The sequence below is a fragment of the Canis lupus genome, chromosome 17 (assembly GCF_011100685.1).
Source record: "Canis lupus familiaris isolate Mischka breed German Shepherd chromosome 17, alternate assembly UU_Cfam_GSD_1.0, whole genome shotgun sequence".
Classification (NCBI taxonomy): Eukaryota; Metazoa; Chordata; class Mammalia; order Carnivora; family Canidae; genus Canis; species Canis lupus.
The window spans coordinates 30,804,446-30,829,936 of NC_049238.1; the positions used below are offsets into that span (position 1 = coordinate 30,804,446).

Sequence of the window (25,491 nt, forward strand, 5' to 3'; positions counted from 1 at the left end):
TCCCTCCCTGCACTCTTCTAAAATAAGTAAATCTTTAAAAAAATAAATAAAAAATAGTAATACCATTTAAACCAAATCTAAATTAAATAAGCCCTGTCACCATCCAAGGGTTTCTTTCCTAAAACCTTAGGTACAACATAAAATAATCTATAACACTGACATCACGATTAGTTTTCAGAAGAGGGGAAGGGAAGGAAACAATTCTACAAACTCAGAAGTTACCTTTTAAAATGAAAGCATTTTAATTTTGCAATAAATGTAGAAAAGTATTTATAGGAGAGGGGGGATAAAGCTTTGTTTATTGTAGAGTTACATAAACTTAGGTATTAAATTGGCAATGAATGAATGAGGAATATATACCACTGAGTACCACACACTTACAGTTCATATACAAAGTTACCCTTGGCAAAACTGACTGGGTTCTATAAGAGTCTAAAATGCCTCAAGACTGAACTTAAATTTTTCTAGGTCTTTAGAGGGCTAAAGGGACATTGGTTGACAGCTGTTTAAATTCAAAGGGAAATAAATGTTAATGTGTTTGGTATCCATCTTTACTTACTGTTCAAAAATTCTAAAACTTTTTAAAATCCTGCCTCATTTCATTTATTTTTTTAAAGATTTCATTTATTTATTCATGAAAGACAGAGAGAGAGAGGCAGATTCATAGGTAGAGGGAGAAGCAGGCTCCCTGTGGGGTCCCTCATGCGGAACTCGAACCCTGGACCCTGGGATCATGACCTGAGTCCAAGGCAGATGCTCAACCACTGAGCCACCCAGGCATCCCCGCCTCATTTCTAAAAGGATTAAGGCAAAATGTCTTTTTTAAGTTAAAATTCACAATAAAACTTTTACAAAAGATCTAAATGGAACTTCTACTTGCAAATTTGTTTAAAACTCTCAAGATCACAAAACTGCTATTGCCAACTATAAACTTCAGTTATTTTAGGTAGATGAAATATTGTCCCTTTTATTAAAGATAAAAATATAAAATGGCTATATGACATTTTTATTATAAAAAAGCTCTGAATTTGCTAAGTGTGCTACAGTCTCTTTTTTTTTTTTTTTGCTACAGTCTCTTAATACCATGTTTACACCTTCCTTACACCTTCCTTGAGATGTAGTACTTTCCAAAAAAAGGAAAAAAAACAGATCCAGTGGGAAAGAGAATGTTTAATAAATGGTGTTGAAACAAACAGCTATCTGTTTGGAATAAAAATAAAATTAGATCCTTACACCTTGCACCATATAGAAAAATACATATATTACTGATGGATTCAAGAGTAAAAAATAAAAATGCAAGTACCCAAAATTCTACATACAATTTTAAGGGGTTCACAGACTCCCTAAAGCCCCTCCATGGATCTCAGGTTAAGAATTGTTAATAACTTCTATTAAAATCTCAATGCCAAATACCAAGTGTGTTTTCAAGATCAAGTCACATGCAACAAATGAAGATGAACACATTAACTCATTGTTGTAACTTTATAAAATCTCCAAACTGGAACTAGAAACAGAGGCATGTCAATACAAATGGACAATGACTTAAAAAAAAAAAAAATACACCAATTTAAATAAGTTTGAGTGCATACTGTACAAGTGTATCCATGTCTGTTAGCCTTTCAGAAATATAAAATCAGCTAAATCTTTAGTACTTAAAATTCATTATGTGCAATGTTATTCTCAAACTTGATTAAAATACTTAATAAATACAAGTTATGTTTAATATGAATAACTGCAACATACTTAAAACATCTAAACATATAATAGGAACTCTATAATATTAAAATGCAATACTTTCACCTGCATTAATCTCATACACAATGGAAAAATACTTGCAGATAATTAGCATTAAGAATGCAAATATATTTTCACTGTGGAAGAAAAATAATAAGATTAGAAATCATATATTTGTGTAATCTACAAGGAAGCTGTAGATAGTCTACATTATGACATTCTATTTTAAAATGAAAACAATTCAATATTTAACTTTACAACAAATTTACTCAAGGCAAAATATCTGTTTATTACAGAACAGGATCTTAAATCAAAGTAAGCAAGGCAACATTAGATCAACCATCTTAGATTTTTCTTAATGAAGTGTAGCTTTAAAATTGTAATAAAGGTGAACATAAATTCTAACATGCTCTTCTCTTCTTATAAATGGGATGATGTAGAAAAGCAAAGCTTCAATGTGTAGGGATTGGAACCATCTGTAAAAATAAAAAAAAAGTTAACAGCTCACTTCATCAAACTTTCAAGATTACTCTGAGTTAGCAGAGTAAATTATTTCACCTTTTTATAGAATCAGAAGCAGAAACATAAAGAAGGAAAATTTTTATCTAAGTAAGGTAAGGGGAAGATTACTTTTGTATATCTCCACCAGCAGGTAAGCTACATGTAGGCAGGAACTTTTATCCACAGCTACACACTCTTGCTACTGCTCTAAACCCTATCTGACACACAGAGGCACTCAACATCTCTTAGTGAATTAGTTAATCATTACAGATAAACAGTATAGGATTAAGCTTATGTCCATTAGTGAAGCTCATTTTGCAGAATATATTAGAATGGCAATTCCTCTATAAAAGCCAATTCAAACTGAAAGGAAACAAACCATGAGACCCTTAACTCCAGGAAACCAATTGAGGGTTGCTGAAGGGGAAGTGGGTGGGGGAATGAGATAATTATGAGATGGGCATTAAAGAGGGCATGTGATGTGATGAACACTGGGTGTTGTATGCAACTCATGAATTACTAAATTCTACATCTGAAACTAATGATGTCCTTCCTGTATGTTGGCTAATTGAATTTAAAACTTTTTAAAAAGCCAATTCAAATAGAGGCTGGGAAATGGGATAAGAATGGAATGTAAGGGAAGATATTAATAAGCTGAAAAAGTTCCAGGATCTAGTATTAAATTCTAGAATTAAAGGTTCCCTGGGTGGCTCAGTGGTTTGGTGTCTGCCTTTAGCCCAGGGCATGATCCTGGAGTCCCAGGATCGAGTCCCGCATCGGGCTCCCTGTGTAGAGCCTGCTTCCCCCTGCCTGCGTCTCTGCTTCTCTGTGTGTGTGTCTCTCATGAATAAATAAATAAATAAAATTCTTTAAAAAAATAAAAATTCTAGAATTACTCAAAAAACAGAGTATAATCCACAAAATTTTTTCCATTTTACACATTTTTCTTTCTTTTCAGACCAAAGAGAACTCCTCAATTAATTATGCAAAGAAATAATTCCAGTATCTTAATGGATTAAATTTTTTTAAATTCCTATAAAGGAAAAAGCATATAAATTAACAGGTATTTGCATGACACTGGAGAGGATAAAAAGATAAATAATTATTCCTGCCTCCAAGTAGTTTGTTTATTTACTTATTTATTTAAACAAATGTTTTCAATTTTTTTTTTTAAAGATTTTATTTATTCGTGAGAGACAGAGAGAGAGAGAGAGGCAGAGACAGAGGCAGAGGGAAAAGCAGGCTCCATGCAGGGAGCCTGACAGAGAGAGAGAGACACACAGAGAGAGAGACAGAGAGAGAGAGAAAGGCAGAGACACAGGCAGAGGGAGAAGCAGGCTCCATGCAGGGAGCCTGACGTGAGACTTGATCCTAGGACTCCAGGATCATGCCCTGGGCTGAAGGTGGCACTAAATTGCTGAGCCACTCGGGCTGCCCCAAGTAGTTTAAAATACATCTTGAGTATGTCTCAAATATGTATATAATTTTAAAACCTTTAAAAGCCTTCTAGCAAAGATTAAGCTTGATTCACTACTTAAAATTTATTTTCGTTGACTAAAAGTTATATGAAAGGAGGTACTCTTATTCTTTAATTAAAATTTTCAAACATAGGGCAGCCCCGGTGACGCAGCTGTTTGGCGCTGCCTGCAGCCTGGGATGTGATCCTGGAGACCTGGGATCAAGTCCCACATCGGGTTCCCTGCATGGAGCCTGCTTCTCCCTCTGCCTGTGTCTCTGCCTCTCTCTCTGTGTCTATGAATAAATAAAATCTTTAAAAAAAATTTTTTTTCAAACATAAAAAATATATAAATTGACACGATAAACCCCCATTTATCTATCACCTAGTTTTAATAACTGTCAACATTTGGCAGTCTTATTTCATCTACTTATTCTCCACACACATTTTGGGAGCTGGAATATTTTAAAGTAAATCCTAGATATATTATTCCACCCACAAATCCTTCAGTGTGTATTTTTCCTTTTTTTCCACATTACACCTAATAAAATTAATACTTTTTTCTTCCACTATTAGAAAAATAAGGGTTTAACACTCCTTAAATCCAGGATCAAAGTAAAGTACACAGCACAAAGCTTCAAAAGTTAAATACTTGAGTGTATTTTGTATGATAGAAAAAGAAGCCTTAACCATTCTGGAGAATAAACAGTGACAATTTCACTTAATACAAATTAAAACAATGGAATTCCATTTTTCATCTATCATACTGGCTAAAAATTGAAAGTTTGACAAGACTCAGTGTTGGTAAGAATGTTGGGCAATGGGCATTTTCATATACCACAGCTAGAGATGTAAACTGTACAACCTTTCTAAAGGGCAATCTAGTAACATTTATTAGAATATAAACCTTTATGTTCTCCACCATTAGGAAATTGCCCTACAAAATAGAAAAAGTGCAATGATAGGGAGGTTATTATAGTAACAGAAAAAACAACTAGAAAAAAACAGTATTCACTAGTAGGGAAATGGGTAAATCAAATAAACTGTGGTGTATCTCTACTATGAATAGCTACTCTGTCTGTGCTTTGGGGAAAAAAAAAGTAGTAGCCTTGCATATGCTGATACAGAAATAGCTCCAAGACATATTAAGTGAAAACAGCAAGGCATAGAAGAGTATGTATAGAAAAACCATTTTGTATAACTTTTAAAAACGTAGATATACATACACTGAGGAGGAGGAATAAAAGGAGACAAGTTAGAAGCTACTGAAAGCTTTTTAACTTTCATTTTGTACCACTGTGTGTCGTTTTTTAACCATATATGTATTGCTTTCTTCTAAAAAGATCAACAGGGACTGTGGGAGCCAGTATCCAAGACGGCCCCAATGGTCTCTACCCTCCTGGTATTCACAGCTCTGTATGGTCCCCTCCCCACACTGTACTCTGGTTGATCTGTGGGACCACAAGGATACAACATAAGTGATAGTATGTCACTTCCAATGTTAGGTTATAAAAGATACTGGGGCCTCTGTTTTAGTCATTTCTCTCATCTCTCGCAGATCACTCACTCGAAGTAAACCAGCTACAATGAAATGGCCAATGTAGCTTAACTGGACTTGCAAATAAGCACATAAATGAGCTTGGAAATGGATTACCCACTTCCCAATCATGACTTGAAATGACTGTAGACCCAGACAACAGCTTGACTGAAACTTCAAGAGACCCTAAGCTAGAAATACCCAGCTACACTGTACATGTTACTGACCCTCAGTTTGCTGTTTTAAGCTGCTTGGTATGGTAATGTTACACAGCAACAGGTAACTAATAAAAGGATTGTTATGAGTTGCAGGACTTATATGCCTTTTTTCTTCATACTTCTCTATATTTAAAAAAAAGTGTTATTTTAAAATTGTTGATGTTTCTGAAGTAACTCCTATTGAATAATTATGACACATCTTTCTTACTTGGAACTCTTATCTGGTAGTGATTAAGTGCTGTAAGGGCTTCTACCGCATCAGTTTTGCATTCCCATTCTAACAGCCCGGAAAGCGTTTTGGCAGAAGCTAAAACAAAACAAAGAAACAAAAATCCAGTTATTTGCTTGTCATCAGTTTAACCAGAAAACTTAAAAAGAGGGAATGTGCACTTACGTTTTGCGTCAAACACTTTATATTTGATAAATGTAAGAACTTCATGGTCATTACATAACTGTCAAAGAAATGTAAAACCCCATTAAAAATATGGCCAAAATAATATTCCTGCCTTTTTTTCTTTTTTTTTTTTTAGAATGTAAACTTTATGGGGGCACATGGGTGGCTCAGACAGTTAAGTGTCTGACTCTTGATTTCAGCTGACCTCATGATCTCAGAGTCATGAGATGAAGCCCCACATCAGGCTCTATGCTGGGTGTAGAGCCTGCTTAGGATTCTTACTTTCCCTCTGCCCCTCCCCCCTTCCTGCGTGTGCACATGTGTGCATGCTCTTGCATGTTCTCTCTCTCTAGAAAAAAGAAAAAAAAGTAAACTTTGTGGTACCGTTTAAGTCCGGCATGAATGAATTAAGTCAAACATGTTTTTAGACTGGTAAGTTCTATGAGAAAATCAATTTTAAAAAGTGATATTTCTTATAAACTATGTAAGTAATTTAGTGCTAATACAATAAAACTATAAATTTTATGTAACATGTATGCTCAGAGTTGTCAGGATTTATTTAGTACCTAAGGTAGAGAGTAGAGTTCCAGAAAAATCAATTATTTTCTAAAGCATTTCCTACAGTTTGGCAAAAAGGCAGGGATATATAAAATTTTGTAACAGACAAGATTTAAGGGCATAGTAAAATAATTTTCTAAATGCAGAAGTCAGGTATTTCATTCCAACTCTCAAAATAACTGAGCCACAAACCAACAAAAGACTAAAAATACTAATAATGCAGAATGGAGGCCAGAAAAGCACAATGGTTAAAGAGTGAGCTATAAAGTACCAAATAAATAACAGAACACCAATAATATCAAAAGCAGAAGATGAATAGTGCAAGACTTTAAAATGAGGTAAAAATGTTATAAATTTTAAAATAATAGGAACATTCTACGTAATTGTATTTTAACACCTACCTTTGTGAAGGTCTCCTCTGTGACACACAGTGGAACATTATAATAATGCAGCACACATGAGGGTGGCTGGATTATATTCTTAGATGCTTGACCAGCACTTGTAAAGCGATTATTTTTGCTCATTGCAAAATCTTTGTAGCTACTTGTACCATCCTCCAGCTCAAATATTTGACTTGGAACAACTGAATGTTGTTTAGACACACTAAAGATTGGGAAGGAAAAAGGTAAAAAACATGTTAGATAAAAAGCAGCAAGTAGGCAGTCTCAAAATGTTAGTATCTATGCCTGCACCAATTTTAACAAATAATACACATAGCTATTTAAATATGATTCAAATATTTAATATTTAAACACTTATTTGAATATTTAAATTTAAGTTATAATCCACGACTCTTATAAGTTTAGGTATATTCTCACATTAGGAAACTTCACATAAAACTTGCCCATTTTAACATGCTGTTTTACAATCATAACACTAAAAGCTAAATATAGGTGAGCAAAACCTGAATTATATGACCTTAACATGCTATGTCAAAAATGGTAACATTATAGGTGCTAGTTTCAAATGTGCTCTCAATTACATTAAAATATTCTAAAACTGAAATATCTAATAAAAACGATAAAGATTTTTTAATACATTTAAAATTTACCACTTAAGATAATTACCAAACATTAAGTCTTTTCCCAAATAATTTGACATTGTTAAGGTGTGTGACAGCTCTTTCTACAGCATACTCATCACCCATTTCTACCAGTGCTGTACCAGGAATGGTCTTCATAAATTTTACCTGCAAATACAAAATCCCAAAAAGGTGACTATTTCCCTTCTACAATAACAGAATTTCTGAGAGTATGATTTAAGTGGTTGAGGTCAAATACAGACGATCATCTAGAATCTTGACTTTATTCTGCTGTGCTATTAAGACACTCTTAGGGCAGCCCGGGTGGCTTAGCGGTTTAGTGCCGCCTGCAGCCCAGGGCCTGATCCTGGAGGCCCGGGATTGAGTCCCACATTGGGCTCCCTGCATGGAGCCTACTTTTCCCTCTGCCTGTGCCTCTGCCTCTCTCTCTCTGTGTCTCTCATGAATAAATAAAAAAAAAAAAGACACTCTTAACTCTTACCAAAACTCAACAAAGATAAAAGGTAAAAAGGAAGACTGTAATTCTACTGTGTAGCACAATGAAGAAGAGCACAGGCTTACTCTGTCTCTGCTATGTATTGCATGACTTAGGGTAATTTTCTTCTCCAAGCTACAGACTTCCCTATAAAACAGAGACAATGATAACATCTGATAGGGTTCACCGATATTTATTCATTCAATAAATATTAGGTGCCTAAAATGTCTTAATAAACACTGAGCTAGATACTGGGGATTAATGGTGAACATAATAGACCTGGTCTTCTTGAAACTTATATTCTGGTAGGTAGGATAAAAAATTTAAAACTATTCAGAATGCTGTTAAAGCAATTAACAAGATGCTATAAGAAATACTGCAAGACAGCCTTGAGATAGCAGTGACAGCAGGAAGGCTTGTACAAGGTAGGGGCAGTTTAAAAACCAGGCACACTTCACAAGTTTCCATTGCATCTTGGACAAAAGCTCATACCTATCCTCTTATTTTATTCTGGTTTTAGTAGGTAACACTGTAGTAATAAGGGTTAAATGGGTTAAAGTAGGATAGTCATTCAGCATATTACCCACCCCTTACAAAGTCCTTAAATAGCTATTCTGTACCACTAACATTCATGATACCTTGAACATACTTATTTGTTAACCGTAAAAGACTACTACAAATACATTTATACAACAAATACAGCATAGTATTTATATCCATCCTTGCAACTACCAAATTTATTTATTTATTTTTTTAAAGGGAAGGATTTTATTTTATTTAAATTTTTATTTATTTATGATAGTCACATCAGAGAGAGAGAGAGACAGGCAGAGACACAGGCAGAGGGAGAAGCAGGCTCCATGCACCAGGAGCCCAACGTGGGATTCGATCCCGGGTCTCCAGGATCGCGCCCTGGGCCAAAGGCAGGCGCTAAACCGCTGCGCCACCCAGGGATCCCGCAACTACCAATTTTAATGGGCTATCCTAGCATTTTTATTTTTCTTTTTATTTATTTATTTTTTTATCCTAGCATTTTTATACTATACCTATACTTCAACAAAACTCAGTTGTAGCAGAACTTTTCAACTTGAAATCAATTACCTTCGTGTGGGCAAACCTTCTATACCTTGATTTAATCGACCTGCAAATCTAGCAATGACTAAATATCTAATGCTAAACATGTAACTCTTATCCTTGTAAATTTCAAAGAAAAAAAAAAAAGGTGAGGCATAATTAACTATATATAAATCTTTTAAAATATTACCATAGCTTAAGTTTCATATATCATAATCATTTAAAAAGTTGAAAAAAAAATTTTTTTACTTTTATTTAGTTATTCATGATAGACACACAGAGAAAGCCAGAGACATAGGCAGAGGGAGAAGCAGGCTCCTGTAGGGAGCCCGATGCAGGACTCAATCCCAGGATCCTGGGATCACAACCTGAGCCAAAGGCAGACACTTAACCACTGAGCCACTCAGGGGCCCCTGTTTAAACATTTTTGAGATGTGAGACCGGAATTGCTCAAATAGCACACAGAAAACTTAAGTTTATCAGACAAAGCGATTTAGGTTTCTAAATCATGAGATAATTAGTTCATAACAGAAAAGACAAAAATATACTAAAGATGTTAATTAAACTGCCTGATTCTGATTGCCTATAAATGTGAAAAGCACAAACAGAAAAGTAACATTATGTGATAAGGTTAAAATACACATTAAAGCCCATTTAGTTATCAAACATGCAGTTCTTCCACCTTAACTAACATCTAGGTGTCTAAGAGAAATGTCTGTGTGAAAAAATCTGAACTACTTCTCAATGTTGCTAAATCTGTCCCATGTATTCCTGGCAAGTTATATAAGCAGAAATATCCCATATGTTATCCCTAGACCAAATGTGGGATTTTCTTTCTTTTCTTTTCTAAATGCGGTCAAATGGTTATGTTGAGGAAATTCTTGTTTCAGAGATTTTCTGAGTTGCTTTCTCAGATCAAGAAGCTTTTAGAATTAACAAAGTAAGAACTAAGAGTACCAACTTTTCAACCCAGGCTCCCTCATGCACACACATTTATGACTCATGCTTGTACCTTTTTTATTGTGAAAAGAATAAAGAAAAATAACATTATCTCAGTACTGAAATTCAAATTAGCAAGTGTATCAAATAACTGGTAACTTAAAACAACCAATCATTTCCCCAGTTAAATTTTCCATGATTCTTTAAAAAATAGTTTAGTGGGACACCTGGGTGGGCTCAGTGGTTGAGCATCTGCCTTCGGCTCAGGGCGTGATCCCGGAGCTCCGGAATCAAGTCCCGCATTGGGTTCCCTGCATAGAGCCTGCTTCTTCCTCCTGTGTCTCTGCCTCTCTCTCTCTCTCTCTCTCTGTCTCTCATGAATAAATACATAAATCTTAAAAGGCAAGCCTCCAGATACAGTTTTGAACACATTCTTTCAAAGTGGGTCACTGTTTTAGATACTGATAGACCTAAAAGCACATTGTTCCTCAGAAGATACTAGAGCCCTAGCACTTAGGAGGCAAGTATTAAATCTAGAAGTCTCCTAAAACTCATGATACACGGCCAAGCTCCATGAAAGTAACTGCTCTTTCTAATTCTACAGTTAACAGGTTAAATGCTAGACACTCTTTGCATCATTACAATCAAAACAGGGTAGTAATTGATTAAACTACTGCTTTGGATTTCTATTTATATTAGCTATTTTTAAAGTATTTTTAGTAGCAACAACCTATACTGATGACTTACCAATAAAACCCAATTTCTGAAGCTTGTAATGAATTTTTAGCTTATGTGGGTTATTACTGGAAGAACTTTTATGTTCCTAATATAAGAAGACACACATATTTGCTGACTTTTCAGACTTCCCTACTAGATATCCTAGCAAAAGAAATTAATATAAAACAAAACTTACCTTTTCAATATTTCCATATAAGCAGAAAAGGTTGAACACTCTTGAACAATTCATTTTTAGCTGATGCAATCCACTAACCATTACAACTGAACCAGAGGGATTTCCTCCATGCATGTAAGAGGAAGAAGCCTGTGGTAATGGATACGCAACAAGTTCAGGTGTGTCTCGAGAGCCCATTCTGTAACGACTCGGTAAAGGCAATAATGGACCATGGGATCCTATAAAAATGATAAACAAAACACAACTTTAGCAGACACACTTCACACTAATAGTAAACTCTTAATATTAGCTAGTGTGATGCATGTCCAAGGAAAACTCAAATGTGTTTTCAAATATAACCTGTGGAGATTAATAAAATCTGTACTTCTTTCTACCAAATCCAAGATGCATTGACCTGCATATATGTCAGGCTTTTAAGTTTATATTTTAAAAAATACTGTTAACAAAAAAGTGTATATAAGATCAGGCCAAAGATAGCAGGGATGGAGGGGTATTAATGTAAAACTTTGGGCCACTGTGTATAAATTATAATTATCTCAAATTTGTTTAAAAACCATTCTGTCAATATCTTTTGGAGATAATATGATAATATATACAGTGAAATCTCGGAAACTATCTATATACAGATATAACAAAAAGAACATCTCTTTAATCCACTGAAAGGCTATCCCCTTGAATAGATTTTACTGTAATGTGCTTTCTGGTTAGTATTTTATTCCCCTAATTCTAATCTAGGAAACAAAACCTCTAATTTTGTTAATATCACACCTACTGAAAGGTGTCATTTATTCAGCATCTGCATTATCTGAAACATCAAGAACCCAGAAGAAAATAATGCCTGAGTATCTGAAACTGTTGTCACAACACACACACAAATCTACATCTCTTATTGAGAATCCTTATGAAGAATCAACTTGCTAATTTTAGAGTAGTTCTAAACAACTTTGATTTATCTGATTTCCCATCCGTAAAACAAGAAAATAAAGCTAAAGTGAATGGAACAGACAGGAATGGGGGAGTCTGGAGAACTGATACTAAAAGCAGGCACAGGGCACATTCACAATAGCAAGAACTGAGAAGCAACTAAGAAGACTGATAAAGTGGTGGTTGCGGAGGGGAGAAGGGAGGGGGTGAAAGAGGTGAAGGGGATTAAGAAGTACCAACTCCCAGTTACAAAAATAATAATAATAATAATAATAATAATAATAATAAGTCTCTGGATGAAAAGTACAGCATAGGGAATATGGCCCACAACACTGTAATAACATGATATGGTACTACACTTATCATGGTGAGCACTGCACAATGCATAGACTTGTCCAACTGCTATGTTGTCTAGCTGAAACTAATATAACATTGTATGTCAGAAAAAAAAATTAAAAAAAAGAAAAAAAACACTGTATGTCAACTATACCTCAATTAAAAAAAAAAGCAGCAAAAAAAAAAAAAAAAGCAGCAGTAACTAAAATGGAGATATAACTCAGAATTATAAACCTATACATGTTAGGTGTTCCTGAGTTAGTGATTACAGAAGCATACTCTTGTACATGCAAAGCTCCTCCTGATGTGCAAGATACCAATCCAAAAGCCCAAGTCTTTTCCTCATTTCTCAAGAAATAAAGAGTATGTAATGCTACTGGCTCTCATTTTTATGTAAGACTAAGGGACACTTGTCATCTATCAGGTAAGTTACCAAAACCACATTTTGGTATTCATATTAGAGTTTCTGCAGACTCCAATTTAGTATTTATATTTAGTATTCTAAATATAGCTGCCATTCATAACAACACAGCAATACTACCAATGAGCATACACACAGTGTGAATTCCTACAATTTCATGGAGGGAGAAACACTTCATCAATGCATCATCATCATCAGTGTTGCCTTAAATTGGAATGGTTTTCAACTGCCCTTCTCACTGATAATTAGTAGTTTATCAAAACAAACAATATAGCTCATGGTGAGTTACTTGTTAGTGACTATACTTATTTTGGCCTCTAATTTAAACTTGATACATAAGCTAAGGTCAAATATCACTCATTCTTATCCCTACTGCAAAAGTACATATCCATACCACATCATCCCTCCACTACCACCATTTGCTTGTACAGTAATGACACTTCACTATCATCGCTACATTTTGTCATAGAAAGTAGGAAGATGTGTGGCAGACGAGCAGTGGAAACTTCCACTCTATTTAAAGTCCAAAAATGTTGAGATCCACTGCCATAGGTAACAACTGAATTCAGTGCAAGAGAATATAACTGATATTGGTAATCATGACCTCAGCTTTCAGGATTAAATTATGTTGTCTACACTATTTAAATTGTTGCCTATATTTTAAGAAGAAAAAATAGAAATCTTTTAAAAGCTTTCTATACATAAAACAAAAAGTTCACACAAAATGTTTTGATGCTTGGACAGCCTGGGGTAGGCTCAGCAGTTTAGCGCTGCCTTCAGCCCAGGGCCTGATCCTGGAGACCCGGGATCAAGTCCCGCATTGAGCTCCCTGCATGGAGCCTGCTTCTCCCTCTGCCTGTGGTCTCTGCTTCTCTCTCTCCCTGTGTCTCTCATGAATAAATAAGTAAAATCTTTAAAAAAAAAAAAAGTTTTGATGCTCAAAAGCTAATACTTTGGGTATTAAAAAAATTAACTTTATGTGGAAAAATGCTACATAAATGGCATTATTATAATTTTGAAGACATTTTTCACCCTTATACTTTGAAACCTTTGGTTCAGGGGCCATATCCAAAGATGCTAGCAATTAATATACAATTTTTTTCTGAGGTTTAGAGAAAATAAATCTGTGTAATGGCAAAAATAGTATTTTTCAAGTATGAGGGCGTCTACTAGTTCACCTCCTAGGACAGGGCTTCCCAAAGTAAAAGATTTAAAGAATTCTGAAAGCACAGATCTTTAATACTATAATAAACTGATGTATAAATTTAATATAATTAAACAATTAAACCTTTTCTATTCCCTTATTCTCATAGACCATCAGAAAGGAAAAGCCACCCATGGTATCATATGACACCAGAGTGCAAAAATACCTGTTTTGCTGAACTGCAGATGTGAAGGGATACAGCTATGATTTGCAGTTTTTAAAAAGGCTCAACATATCACTAGCACCTACTCCCATCTCTGCTTTTCCCCAATTTCCTCACCTTACTTCTCCACCTCTTTTTAGTCATCTCTCTCTCTCTCTCTCTCTCTCCTCCAATACTCTATTCTGCTTACTTCCCGAGGAAAGCAGAACAAGTTATCGTCAGAATTAACTGTTTCAATGGACATAGCTCAGAATGTATACCCCTACATAACCCCACCACAACCATTCCTCCTCAGGAGGACCCTATTTATCTGCCAATGCAAAGAATTTTGCACCTCTCTTTAAGTTTACATTTTAAAATTTATACACACACACACACACACACGCAAAATCAATTAAGGTATGAAACTGACAAAGAATTTCACTTTGGCTTTTTAAAAATATCAAGTTCTTCTAGGACATATAACATTTTTATTTATACAATTTTTCAGTGAGATATAGTTTATAAAAAAAAAAAAGGCAAACCTGAAAACCCATACTGAGAAAATAGTCTGTGTCAACACTACCACAGCAGGGTTCTTGGTCCTTCATTTATTTTTTTCACAGATTTTTCTAGATTCCTTTGGCAAAATATTTAAACTATTTTTAGCCCTTTCCTGACTGTCATAACACATATACTCCACAACTACACTACAAACTTATGATTAGGGAAGCCCTGGTGGTGCAGCGGTTTGGCGCCGCCTGCAGCCTGGGGTGTGATCCTGGAGACCCGGGATCAAGTCCCACGTCGGGCTCCCTGCGTGGAGCCTGGTTCTCCCTCTGCCTGTGTCTCTGCCTCTTTCTCTCTCTGAATAAATAAATAAAAATCTTAAAAAAAAAAACTTATGATTAGAAATCTTTGTTACCCTCCATTATGGAAAGCGCAGTGGGCTCCTAATAAGGGCTCCTAATGACCAACTTAATATTTATGCTGTTAAAGAAACAGCTAAGAAAAATGATCAAGGAACGCACTAAAACAGCTGTAATAAGATTCTCTTTCCATATCACATTTACTGTTTTGACAACAAAGAGATTGTTTCAATCACTTCTGCCATATAGACTACCATATAACTGAACATACACACACACACACACATAAGTTAATAAATTCCAGAGTTCAAAAAAAGACACTAAGGAATGCAATTTGAAAACATTTCAGAGCCAACACCGGGTGCTTTTCGAAAATAAATCCCGAGAGTACAGTATAACAATTTCTATTTTCTATCACTTCTAAGAGCATTGTACTTCAGCTTTAAACCACAGAATAGGTGAGGTCAATAACTACTACTAAAAACTAAAAAACATTTAAAAAACACAAACCTTATAACCAGTTAAAACTCTTATCAATAACAATTCTCAACATCTACCCCTACAAGGATAATAGTCTGATACCTAACTTTTTCCTTGGGAAGACTATTATTTTAGGTTTCATGATCTCATCTTATCAACATAGCAAACATTAAAACTGAAGTTTTAAAAGAGGAATTAAATACAAACAAATTTAGCCAAAGCCAAAATACCAACTCCAGAACTAAAGAATTAGGCTCTAACCAGAAACATGTTTCTTTTTGACAAATGCCCCTCTTTCTGCCTTTATTACTCAAAGTTCCTCATTGTTCGTAATTGCTAGAATGGAAGAAAATATACTTACTAAGCAGTAATATTTCTCTTTGGTCCTCTAACAGACCAGAGCCTATTACTAATCAAAACCAAACCAAACCAAACTAGTAATAAAGCTTTCAATCCCCAACCAACAGCTCTCATTCATCTCAAGGATTATATATCAATATCCTAAGAAAACAAAGGATTTTGGACAACTCCTTGGGAGTACATTATAAGGGACTGATCCCCTATAAACCAAGTCAGGTGAGCAGGAAAAATAGAGACAAGAAATGTGCCATTCTTCATCAGAAATGCAAAAATTCTAATAGTTCATCTATACTACCTTCCTTCTGCCTTGACAAACTTACCATAGCCATCATGTCTAAACGAAGAAGGGTGTTCTCCCAAAATGGCTTGTCTCTGGCGACCCTTTCCTCTATCTGACACAAAAGTAGAAACATGGTTTTAACAATTTTGACCCAAGTACTTAACAGAGTACTCACATGGGAAACACCCATTCAAAACATCCATTACAATTCATAAAAGAAATATGATTCCTGGTTAACTTTAAACATCCATTCATATCCAATTTAAATACAAACACCAAGAGTTTAAGGAAGTAACTCTATCTAACAAATTCCACTTAACTTGAAAATATCTTTTTGGCAAATGCCAAATACAATCACACTTTCAAATTTAAGGAAAGAATGGATACTTTTCAGAAAGTGAACATACACAATGCTAGAGTTTGACACTGTACAGAAGTTTTTACCAATACATGTCTTTAAAACAAGCTTTAAGTGCAGTACTTTTGAAAGACAGTACCTGAATCATACTATTAGCTTCAACAGCAACACATTTTCAAAGTGGGCTTCTTTCAAGAAGTTCAGCATAAGCCAACAACAACCTGTATTACATGGTTTCACAATCAGTAAACACAGAGTATTTTGTATGTATATACACATATTTACAAACACCTACTGACTTGAGAGCTGGAAATTTGCACATCACTGGCCCATATTATATCATGGATTGGTCATTGTGTATAGACCTTAACACCAGGCAGGACTATGAGCACTCCCCAAAGTTTAAATATGCCAAGATAAAGCTAACCAAGGGGGCTACATTATTGGATGAGAGTACTACAATACTCCTAAAAAACAATTTTAATTCTAGCTAAGTTTTTAGGAAAGGCATGCCAATTTTCCTAAATTTAATTTGAGACATCAAAAAAAAAATTACTTGTAAGTTTCTAAAACAACACTTCCTATGTTGGTTGGTAAATTTTAGAAATTATTGTACAATATTTTTAGAAAGTTTGCTGATCATATTATAGTACCAAATAAGAATTTTTTTAAATGTATCTTTGAGTCTGGTCATTCTAAATCTTTGAAAATTCATAAAGAGGCTTTCAATAAATCCTTAGTCACCTAAACAAATGAGGTTTATGGGAGATGAGAAATAATTTTCACTTCAGCCTAGAGAAGTTGTCATTTTAAGTACCTATTTCAAGTTATCATAGCATTAAAAGGGACCTAAGAGGTCATTTAATTCAACTTTTATTCAGTATATAAATTCTCTTTATACCATCCCTATCAATCAAAAAAACCATCTAGCCCTCTGCTTCCCCAAAACCCATAAAAAGGTACTCATTACTTTCCCTTAAATTTTCAGTTGGTCCAAAATTAGAGGATAATTAATTTTTATATTGTATAGAAATTGGTCCTCTACCCATATTCTATCCCACTTGGGGCCTCACAGACTTAGTCTTTCTCCAAAAACCCTTTCATATGCTCCAAGTTATTAAGATCCTCCCTCCATTTCCCCAAAGTCATTTCTTCTCCCGTCATTCATAGTTCCTTCTTTCCATTACATGGATTCCACCATCACCATTTAAGTCCCACTCCTCTTGAATTAACCCAGTCAGCTAATCCTTTCTGTTAGTATTCCTCTATTTAAGTATGCCACCAAACACTACATGAAATTCCTTATCTGATCTAAGGAATCTTAAACCAAAACCACTATAAGGTCTTCACAGCTCAGTTTTATTGAAACAAGTTAACAGTGTGCTATAAAGGAAAGAGCACTAGATTAGGAATCAGAAGATTCCAATTTAACCACTAATTCACTGTATAATCACAGAAACTCGGGACACCTTGGTAGCTCAGTGGTTTAGCGCCTGCTTTTGGCCCAGGGCATGATCCTGGAGTCCCGGGATCGAGTCCCACATTGGGCTTCCTGCATGGAACCTGCTTCTCCCTCTGCCTGTGTCTCTGCCTCTCTCTTCTCTGTGTCTCTCATGAATAAATAAATTAAATCTTAAAAAAAAAAAATCACAGAAACTCACAATCTTCATTCATAAAATGAAGGAGTTAAGAGTAGATGGTCTCCCAAGGTATCTTTCAACCAAACATTCTCATTATTAATAATTCTCATTTGAAGTATTCGCTACCTAATATAAGGTCACATAAAACAGAAGTGTGCAGAAGAATCAAATACTGATTATATCAGTCTATAAATAGTGGCTTGTAACTTTCCATGAATACATCTAAAATCTGATGGAAGCTATATTACCTTCTCCCCAAAAAAAGTGCACACATACACAAGTTTTGCTTAACATTTCTGGAACGATTTTCTGGAGTCCAGGCTAAGAACTTTTTGCACTAAAATGTAATTTGGGCTGAAAAGGACTTTTAAAAATGAGGTAATATTTATTACAGAGTTCTTTTTGGTAGAAAAAGTTACAATTCAGTTATCAACTTGATTGGATGATGAAATCACTACAAAAACAAGAATATAAACTGCTACAGTCTTGCCAGACAAGTATCTGTCAGGAATTACAAAGCAAGAATTCTTTTCCTTTGAAAACCAACTAAAATTCCACTTTACTTCTTTATATTTCACTCTTTAAATATCTACCTCACACATTTCTAACCTTTTCTGATTATAACTCTTATAGGAAAAACTAACCAAGGCTGGCTCTGCATAAACTTTAGACCTCCTAACAGAACAGATGTAAACACTAGTAAGTAAGAAGCATATCCACAAACGTTTTAAGAGACATTAAGAGAAATGTGACCAAAACTCACTCTCTCAAATGAGTTTTAAAAAAAAAAGTATTCAATAACAGACTGTAAATTGACAGAAGTGAGAGATTTCTCATCAACCACTTGTTCTGTTGTTTGAGTACTAAGGCTTTTTTTCCAATACTGTATTCAACTGTACCAAGCTTATGCCAAGCAGATTTGTGAGTAGGGAAAAATGTGGGGTCCGGCCAAAGCTGCATCACAATACAAACCTGTTTGCAACCCCGTGCATAAGGCAAGATGATTTCCTAACAATTGAGAATTAAAGAGGCCAATCATCCAAAGTTCTAAATATTGGAACATGCACAAGATCATTGCATTGTCTTTTATTTTTTCTTTTTTGCAAGAGTACATGCACTATTGCGTCCCTATTGCCCAAGATATTTTGGATGCCACAAAAATTTTTCCTACTTTATGGACTTTTACAGATATGATCATATTGGTAAGTTTTTCCAACATGTGGTTCAAAAACTGATATTGTAGTTGAGGTGTAGCCAATACTGCAGCCCCCTTGTTTTTACAAGATCCACATTTTAATTTGTATATTCCAAAATTGCCACACAATTAGTTGAACAATTTTATCAGTCAAATCTATGCTCATGAAATCTAGCATTTATAAGTTATAGGTGAAAATGCATCTCAAATGAAATGCTTATTTTAAGATTTATCAGATTTAAATATAGTGTACCTTGAACAGACATGTTACTTTCACCTATATTTAAAATGTCAAAATTTCTAGTTACACAAGTTAACATGAGTGATAGATAACCTTAAATTGTTACAAAAAGTGACAACTTATAAACAGCCACTTTACAAAAAAAAAAAAAAAAAAAATCAAACCACACAGAAACCATCTTTTACATATAATGCATCTTTTCATCATGTTAATCTGTTCAATGTCCACAATTAAGGTAAAAAAAAAAACCCAAAAGAGTAAACTTAAGTGCAGCAAGTGTGCACCTTTCTAATCCTTTTATCTTTAATATCTGTGTGGATTGGTTGAGCATTAGCAGTTCTCAAGACCTATAGATAAATTGGTCCTGGTTATTGCCAATTAACAATTTGAATCTAAGCTGCAAACAGTTACATTAATGGGCATTAAGATTTACAACATTGTAAATAAAGTCTAGTACTTCGTGAAAAGTCTTAAATTCTACAACTGAAGCCTTAAGGGAAATCAGACCAATATACATATACAACTTGAATAAATGGGCACAGTCTATCATGGTGTTCATCCCATGCAAGTCTGAAGTACTGTTAAGTGTCCTCCTTTAAAAACTTGGGGTGATGGTGCATGCAGTATGCAGTCAAGGTGAATTGCAAGTCTGAGTTTTTCAGAGGGCTTTTTGCTGATGCCGATGTTGTGCATGATGAAGTGTAGAGTCAGCCTGCTGGAGTCCTCTATCCTTCTTAATGCCTCGTCCAGCTTGGGGGAAAAGTCCTTTCCATAGAGAAGCAGTGTGCAAGTCTGCAGTTTGTAAGGAATATTCTGAATCAGTTTCCTCTCCTCCAAAGAGAGAGAGCTGCTTGGAGAAATGCAAGTCCTTGAACTGCGGGCGTGCCTGTATGTGTGGGCTCCTTGTTGAACTAAATATAAATAACTCAGTACATACCAGTAGGGGGCACTAATTTCAAGGTTATTTTCCAGTATTACAAGGCCTTTAGCAACACAAGCATTCACCAAACAAGGTTTTCATTTGAATGAACTAGCTCACCTCAGGAAAAAGGAAGCTAACTGCACGTAAAAAATTTGTCAGCAGATGTAAGACATTCTAAAATGCATAAAATACTTACCTCGTCTTCCCAAATATGGTTTAGTGTAGTCCCAACTGTCATTGTCATTCCTAATAACATTTAGACGAGTTGGCTGTTAAGATTAAAAAAAAAGTAAGCTCAAATTGTATATCCAAAGCATAAATACTTCTTTGGCAAAGTGTTGAAAAAAATATTTACCCTTGCATATTCAATTTTTAGTGTGCAACATCCAGCATATATATCTGCTCCATTGAGTGCTGCTTTAGCTTTCTGGGCACAAAGGACTGATTCAAACATAAGATCTATTAAGGAAATTTGGTTTAATTTAAATATTTAATCATTATTCACTGCCTAAAAAAAAGAACTGAAAATAATCAGACATAACTCTCGCTTCTAGAAATGCTTTACCAATAAAATTTCTAGATGAATTTTAGGAGAATTTCTTTTTAAGATCAAGGGTGCCAAAGAAAACATAATAAACCAAAAACTCGACATTAATCCTCCTATGCCATTAGAAGTACTTTATAAATTGAAAGGAAGAGGGGAAATGGAGCATGGTCCCATTCCCTGGCAAACGACAGTCTGCTCTTTTGAAACAGGAAATATTTTACTCTTAAAGGAGGAAAAACATTACAAAAAAAAAACTATATAAAACAAATAATTGATTTTATATATTTCTGAGAAGGCAGGGTTTTTTTTAAATTTTTTTTAGAAGGCAGGGTTTTATAATCACTTAACTACCTTCATTTTATTGGTTTTAAAAAATTATTTGGTCTATAGTTAAAAAAAAAAATCACCAAAGTGGTTTAAAAAAAAAAAAAAAAAGAGCAAAACACCTTGCTGGAAGTCAGCACCATTAAAAGTTTGCTGTAGAAGAAAGAGGCTCTCCCTGCCAATAGACCATGGAGACTGGTGGCACAGTAGCAACCTAGGTGTGAGGAGTGTGAGGATTGCAGTGGCAGCAGCCATGCAGGCCATACTGAACAAGTTGGTGTCTGTGGATGACCTGCTGAAGTTTGTTAAAGAAATTTCAAATCTGGGAAGGTAGCAGGTTTCGTGTCCAAGAGCACACGGTTTGAGTATGGCTGGTGCCTGATGCAAAGCAAGTACAGCGATGACATCCGCAAAGGCATTGCACTGCTAGAGTAGCTGCTCCCCAAAGGGAGTAAAGAGCAGTGGGCTTATGTCTTCTACCTGGCTATGGGGAACTACTGGCTCAAAGAATATGAGAAGGCACTAAAGCATGTGCGGGGGCTGCTGCAGACAGAGCCTCAGAACAACCAGGCCCAGGAACTGGAATGGCTCACTGACAAGGCCAGGAAGAAAGATGGACTAGTGGACATGGCCATTGTTGGAGATGTGGCCCTAGGCGTAGTGGACCTGGCTGGACTCATCCGACTTGCTGTATCCAAGTCCAAATCCTGAGTGAGATCATACTTCCAACCTCTGCCCAGAGATACGTGGGAGTCTATGGGGGATACTTGAAGAGGGGGGACCCATCCAACTTTGTTGTACCTTTCCTCTATATCCCATCACTGCCTGCCAGCCTACAGCCTCCTTTCCCCAGAGACATGTCTAATAGCCCCAAACCAAGTGCTCTAGAATGAGTGTTAATAAAACTGGGCCTTGGCTTAGGGGGAAAAAAAAAGTTTGCTGTAAAGCCCTCATGTTTTTCTATGCATACACATGTACACATAGGTGGGGGGGAGGGGTGGGTAGTTATTATTTTCTTTTTACATGGCATTATACAATACGTAGTATTTTGCAACTTGCACCTTTTACTCAACAATTAACAAATTTAACAATGAAAAATTCTTACATAAACTATGACCATTTAAAAAATTCAACAAAAAAAGGTAAGAAGAGTTTTATATTATCAACTCTATAAAGTTTTGGTACTTTCAAACTACTTATTTTAAGGAGAAGTTCACATTTTAGAAAGGTACAAATGTACATATTATCAAACATTTTTTCCCCATTAAAAAAAGACAAAGCACACTCTGGAGATGCAGCACTAGAATGTTTTTAGGTAGCAAGGTATTCTTATCTGTAAGTACTGCAGTTTCATTGTTTAAATCTAAAGTAGTTTGGGGGAGAGGAGTGGAGAATACCACTTGTCTAGAAATTATAAAGGGAAAACAAGAGCACATTACACAGCATTCCTATACATCAATAAAAAAAATTTATAAGTAAAGGATATTCAACCATTGCTTGTATCCCATTTCTCTTGAATATAACAATACGCTGTACTTTTCCAACAGGGTTGCATACAGTATATAAAACATCCTATGAAGGAAAGAAAACAAGATTTCTTCACATTTTATATTTGGAAAAACAAGAAAGTTATACTATACCTTTTTCAACTTAAAAAAAAAAACTTGTCAAGATGTCATTTCTATTCATTACTATTAAACTTTTAAAAACTGTTACACTTCTAAATTATTTCCTCACCCATACAGTATATCTAACATTAAAAAAATTACAATGAAACATTTCAAAAGGACTGTAACCTATTTTATCTCCTAAATAAATACTTGATTCCTATTTCACAGGTACCTAAAATAACGTCTGACAATACACAATAAAACCAACCTATAATCAATTAATATATGTTTCATTTTCCAAATGTGATTCTGAAATGTTTTATGATCCCTTAAATTATAGTAATAAATACTTATTAAGAAGTGTTACTACTTCTTAAAAAAAAAAAAAAAGAAGTAGTAACAGATCAACTTGGTATTCATTTTTTAAGGGATGACTATACAGAGACAAGACTCTGGGAAGATCATTTATACAATGTTAGATATCAACAAACAAGATCCCTGAATTAAATAATAAAGAACTAAAATACCCACTTAACAACAACTCTTCAGCTGTCAAGAAATTTCTTGAGCATCTACAATTACATGGTGGCACCATTAGGTACTAGGAATACAACCATAAACCAATGAGAGTACTTGTACTAGATCAGATTTGTTCTTTTTCCTCAAACACAAAATACTAGAACTATATTGATACTGCTTATTAATAAGTCTAGAAGTATTACAGAGGTAAATAATATCTAGTAAAATTTAAATAGTATCTTATGCTTTATGTCCCAATATCACATACCCTTACTAGAAATCATACCAAGTGAAGCTTCCCTTACTGTGATACTCTATTCATCACAAAAATAAAGTTCCCTTGTCACTGATTTATTATGAAACAGCATGTGACTATGGAGTAAAAAACTTAACTGATTCAGGACATGAATCCTTTATATAAATTCTGCTAATATCACTTTTTTTAAAGGGTATGACAGAATTTTAAGTAAATCAGACAGGTTTTTTTTGTTGTTGTTGTTTTTTGTTGTTTTTTTTATTTATGATAGTCACACAGAGAGAGAGAGAGAGAGAGAGGCAGAGACACGGGCAGAGGGAGAAGCAGGCTCCATGCACTGGGAGCCCGACGTGGGACTGGATCCTGGGTCTCCAAGATCGCACCCTAGGCCAAAGGCAGGCGCTAAACCGCTGCGCCACCCAGGGATCCCTCAGACAGGTTTTTAATACATGATCTCAAACCACTTAAAATGATATATACATCTTCGGGCTTCTGTCCTTTCTTAGTAGTTGCCCTTAACAATTGTGCTTGCACATGAGTGAGAGAAGTTTCTTGGTCATTTCTAACAAGTCTAATTCCCTATCCAAAACAGAGTTAACACTGATGCTGAATGTACAAAATCTAAAATGTGCTTATTTAATTGTGACAACTGCATATCTGACCTTTTCAGCTTCAGTGCTCAAAATCTGTTTGTTACATGATAGTCAAAATTAAGATTCATCTTAATAATCCTTTTAAAAACACTATTTTTAAATATCTAGAAGGCAGTGAAGAAAACTAAGTCACTCCAGAAGCAATTTTCAAAATCATTTTTAATTTAGCTTATTATCCTAAAATACATACCACTGTAATTGGATAAAGAGGATTCTGAATTGATAGCAGAAGAACTTTGTTGCCTCCTGATGGATCATCAGTATTTCCTGGCCGAGTGATCCTCTTGCTTGTAGAATAGTTGAAAAAAGCCTGTTGACCAGCAATGTACACAGGTTCATCCGCAGCAAATGTCACACATTCTTTGGCACTATCTATGTTTTCAAACTCCACTAGAGCCTGCCGTTTAAATGGCATCATCATAACATAGCTGAAAGGCAGATTGGGAAAGAATATCCAAATATAATAAATTCAGTTGCTGTTATTCTCAATCAAGAAAAAGTAGACTTTAATAAAAATGTGTGAAATAATACAGATTAGTATTCTTTACTATATATATCCAGTTTTCATCAATTATTAAATCATCCAAATAAATTGTGGTACACCAGGCAGATGATTCATATTTGAAAACTTATCCTATGACTGAAAGGTTGTCCATCTTTGGCCCTTCTCAAGCACAAGTCTGTTATCAGTCATTAATGACACCGCCCCATTTTATTCTTCAGGCTGCCAAAGCAGTATTAGAAAATAGAGAGATATAGAAACCAATAGGAATAAAACTGTAGAGTAGCAGATGGGACCCTTAACAACAGAAACTACCCCTATTGAATTTTCTAAATAAATAAGTGCTCACACTAATAATTAAGAAATGACTATATACTTTCATTTATCTTACTAAAAACAAGGGAACCAAAAGATACATGAAAGCAACTCCAAACCAACCAAATTTCATACAAATAAATGATCTCCAAAATATTTTTAAATATTAAAGAATCTAGGATGCCTGGGTGGCTCAGTGGTTGAGCATCTGCCTTAAGCTCAGGGAGCGATCCTGGAGTCCTGGGATTGAGTCCCACATCGGGCTCCCTGCATGGAGCCTGAGTCTCCCTCTGCCTGTGTCTCTGCCTCTCTCTAATGAAATCTTTAAAAAAAAAAAAATTAATCCATGAAAAGATACTCACTAGATTATGGTAACTGCGGTTGCCTATGAGCAAGAAGGTGGTATTATTTACATTTCACTGTATACTCTTGGGAAGGAACATATTTTAGTACACCAAATGAAAAATAAAGCAATGAAGGGAAGAAGGGAACAAAGAAATCAAAGCACGTGGATTACACCAGGGGAAACAATATGCCCTCTATTCACAAGAA

The 25,491-nt window shown here is 35.0% G+C and overlaps 1 protein-coding gene and 1 pseudogene across 3 annotated transcripts in view; one reads left to right on the plus strand and one right to left on the minus strand.

Annotated features, from left to right (window-relative positions):
* Positions 1-1,027: 1,027 nt before the first annotated feature.
* HNRNPLL (heterogeneous nuclear ribonucleoprotein L like) overlaps positions 1,028-25,491 on the minus strand; it is a 39,771-nt gene continuing 15,307 nt past the window's right edge. For 2 of the 3 annotated variants that reach the window (XM_038561301.1, XM_038561303.1), the window contains exons 3-13: positions 24,313-24,550; positions 22,571-22,656; positions 20,569-20,665; positions 20,410-20,482; positions 15,898-15,969; positions 10,842-11,059; positions 7,466-7,587; positions 6,800-7,001; positions 5,841-5,898; positions 5,655-5,753; positions 1,028-2,210 (exon numbers count right to left, since the gene is read on the minus strand). In XM_038561301.1, coding sequence (XP_038417229.1) covers positions 2,155-2,210; positions 5,655-5,753; positions 5,841-5,898; positions 6,800-7,001; positions 7,466-7,587; positions 10,842-11,059; positions 15,898-15,969; positions 20,410-20,482; positions 20,569-20,665; positions 22,571-22,656; positions 24,313-24,550 — 1,321 coding nt within the window. In that variant the 3' untranslated portion in view covers positions 1,028-2,154. The remainder of the gene's footprint in view (positions 2,211-5,654; positions 5,754-5,840; positions 5,899-6,799; positions 7,002-7,465; positions 7,588-10,841; positions 11,060-15,897; positions 15,970-20,409; positions 20,483-20,568; positions 20,666-22,570; positions 22,657-24,312; positions 24,551-25,491) is intronic. The other variant, XM_038561302.1, reaches the window with a different exon arrangement.
* On the plus strand, positions 21,338-21,795 carry LOC106559892 (annotated as a pseudogene).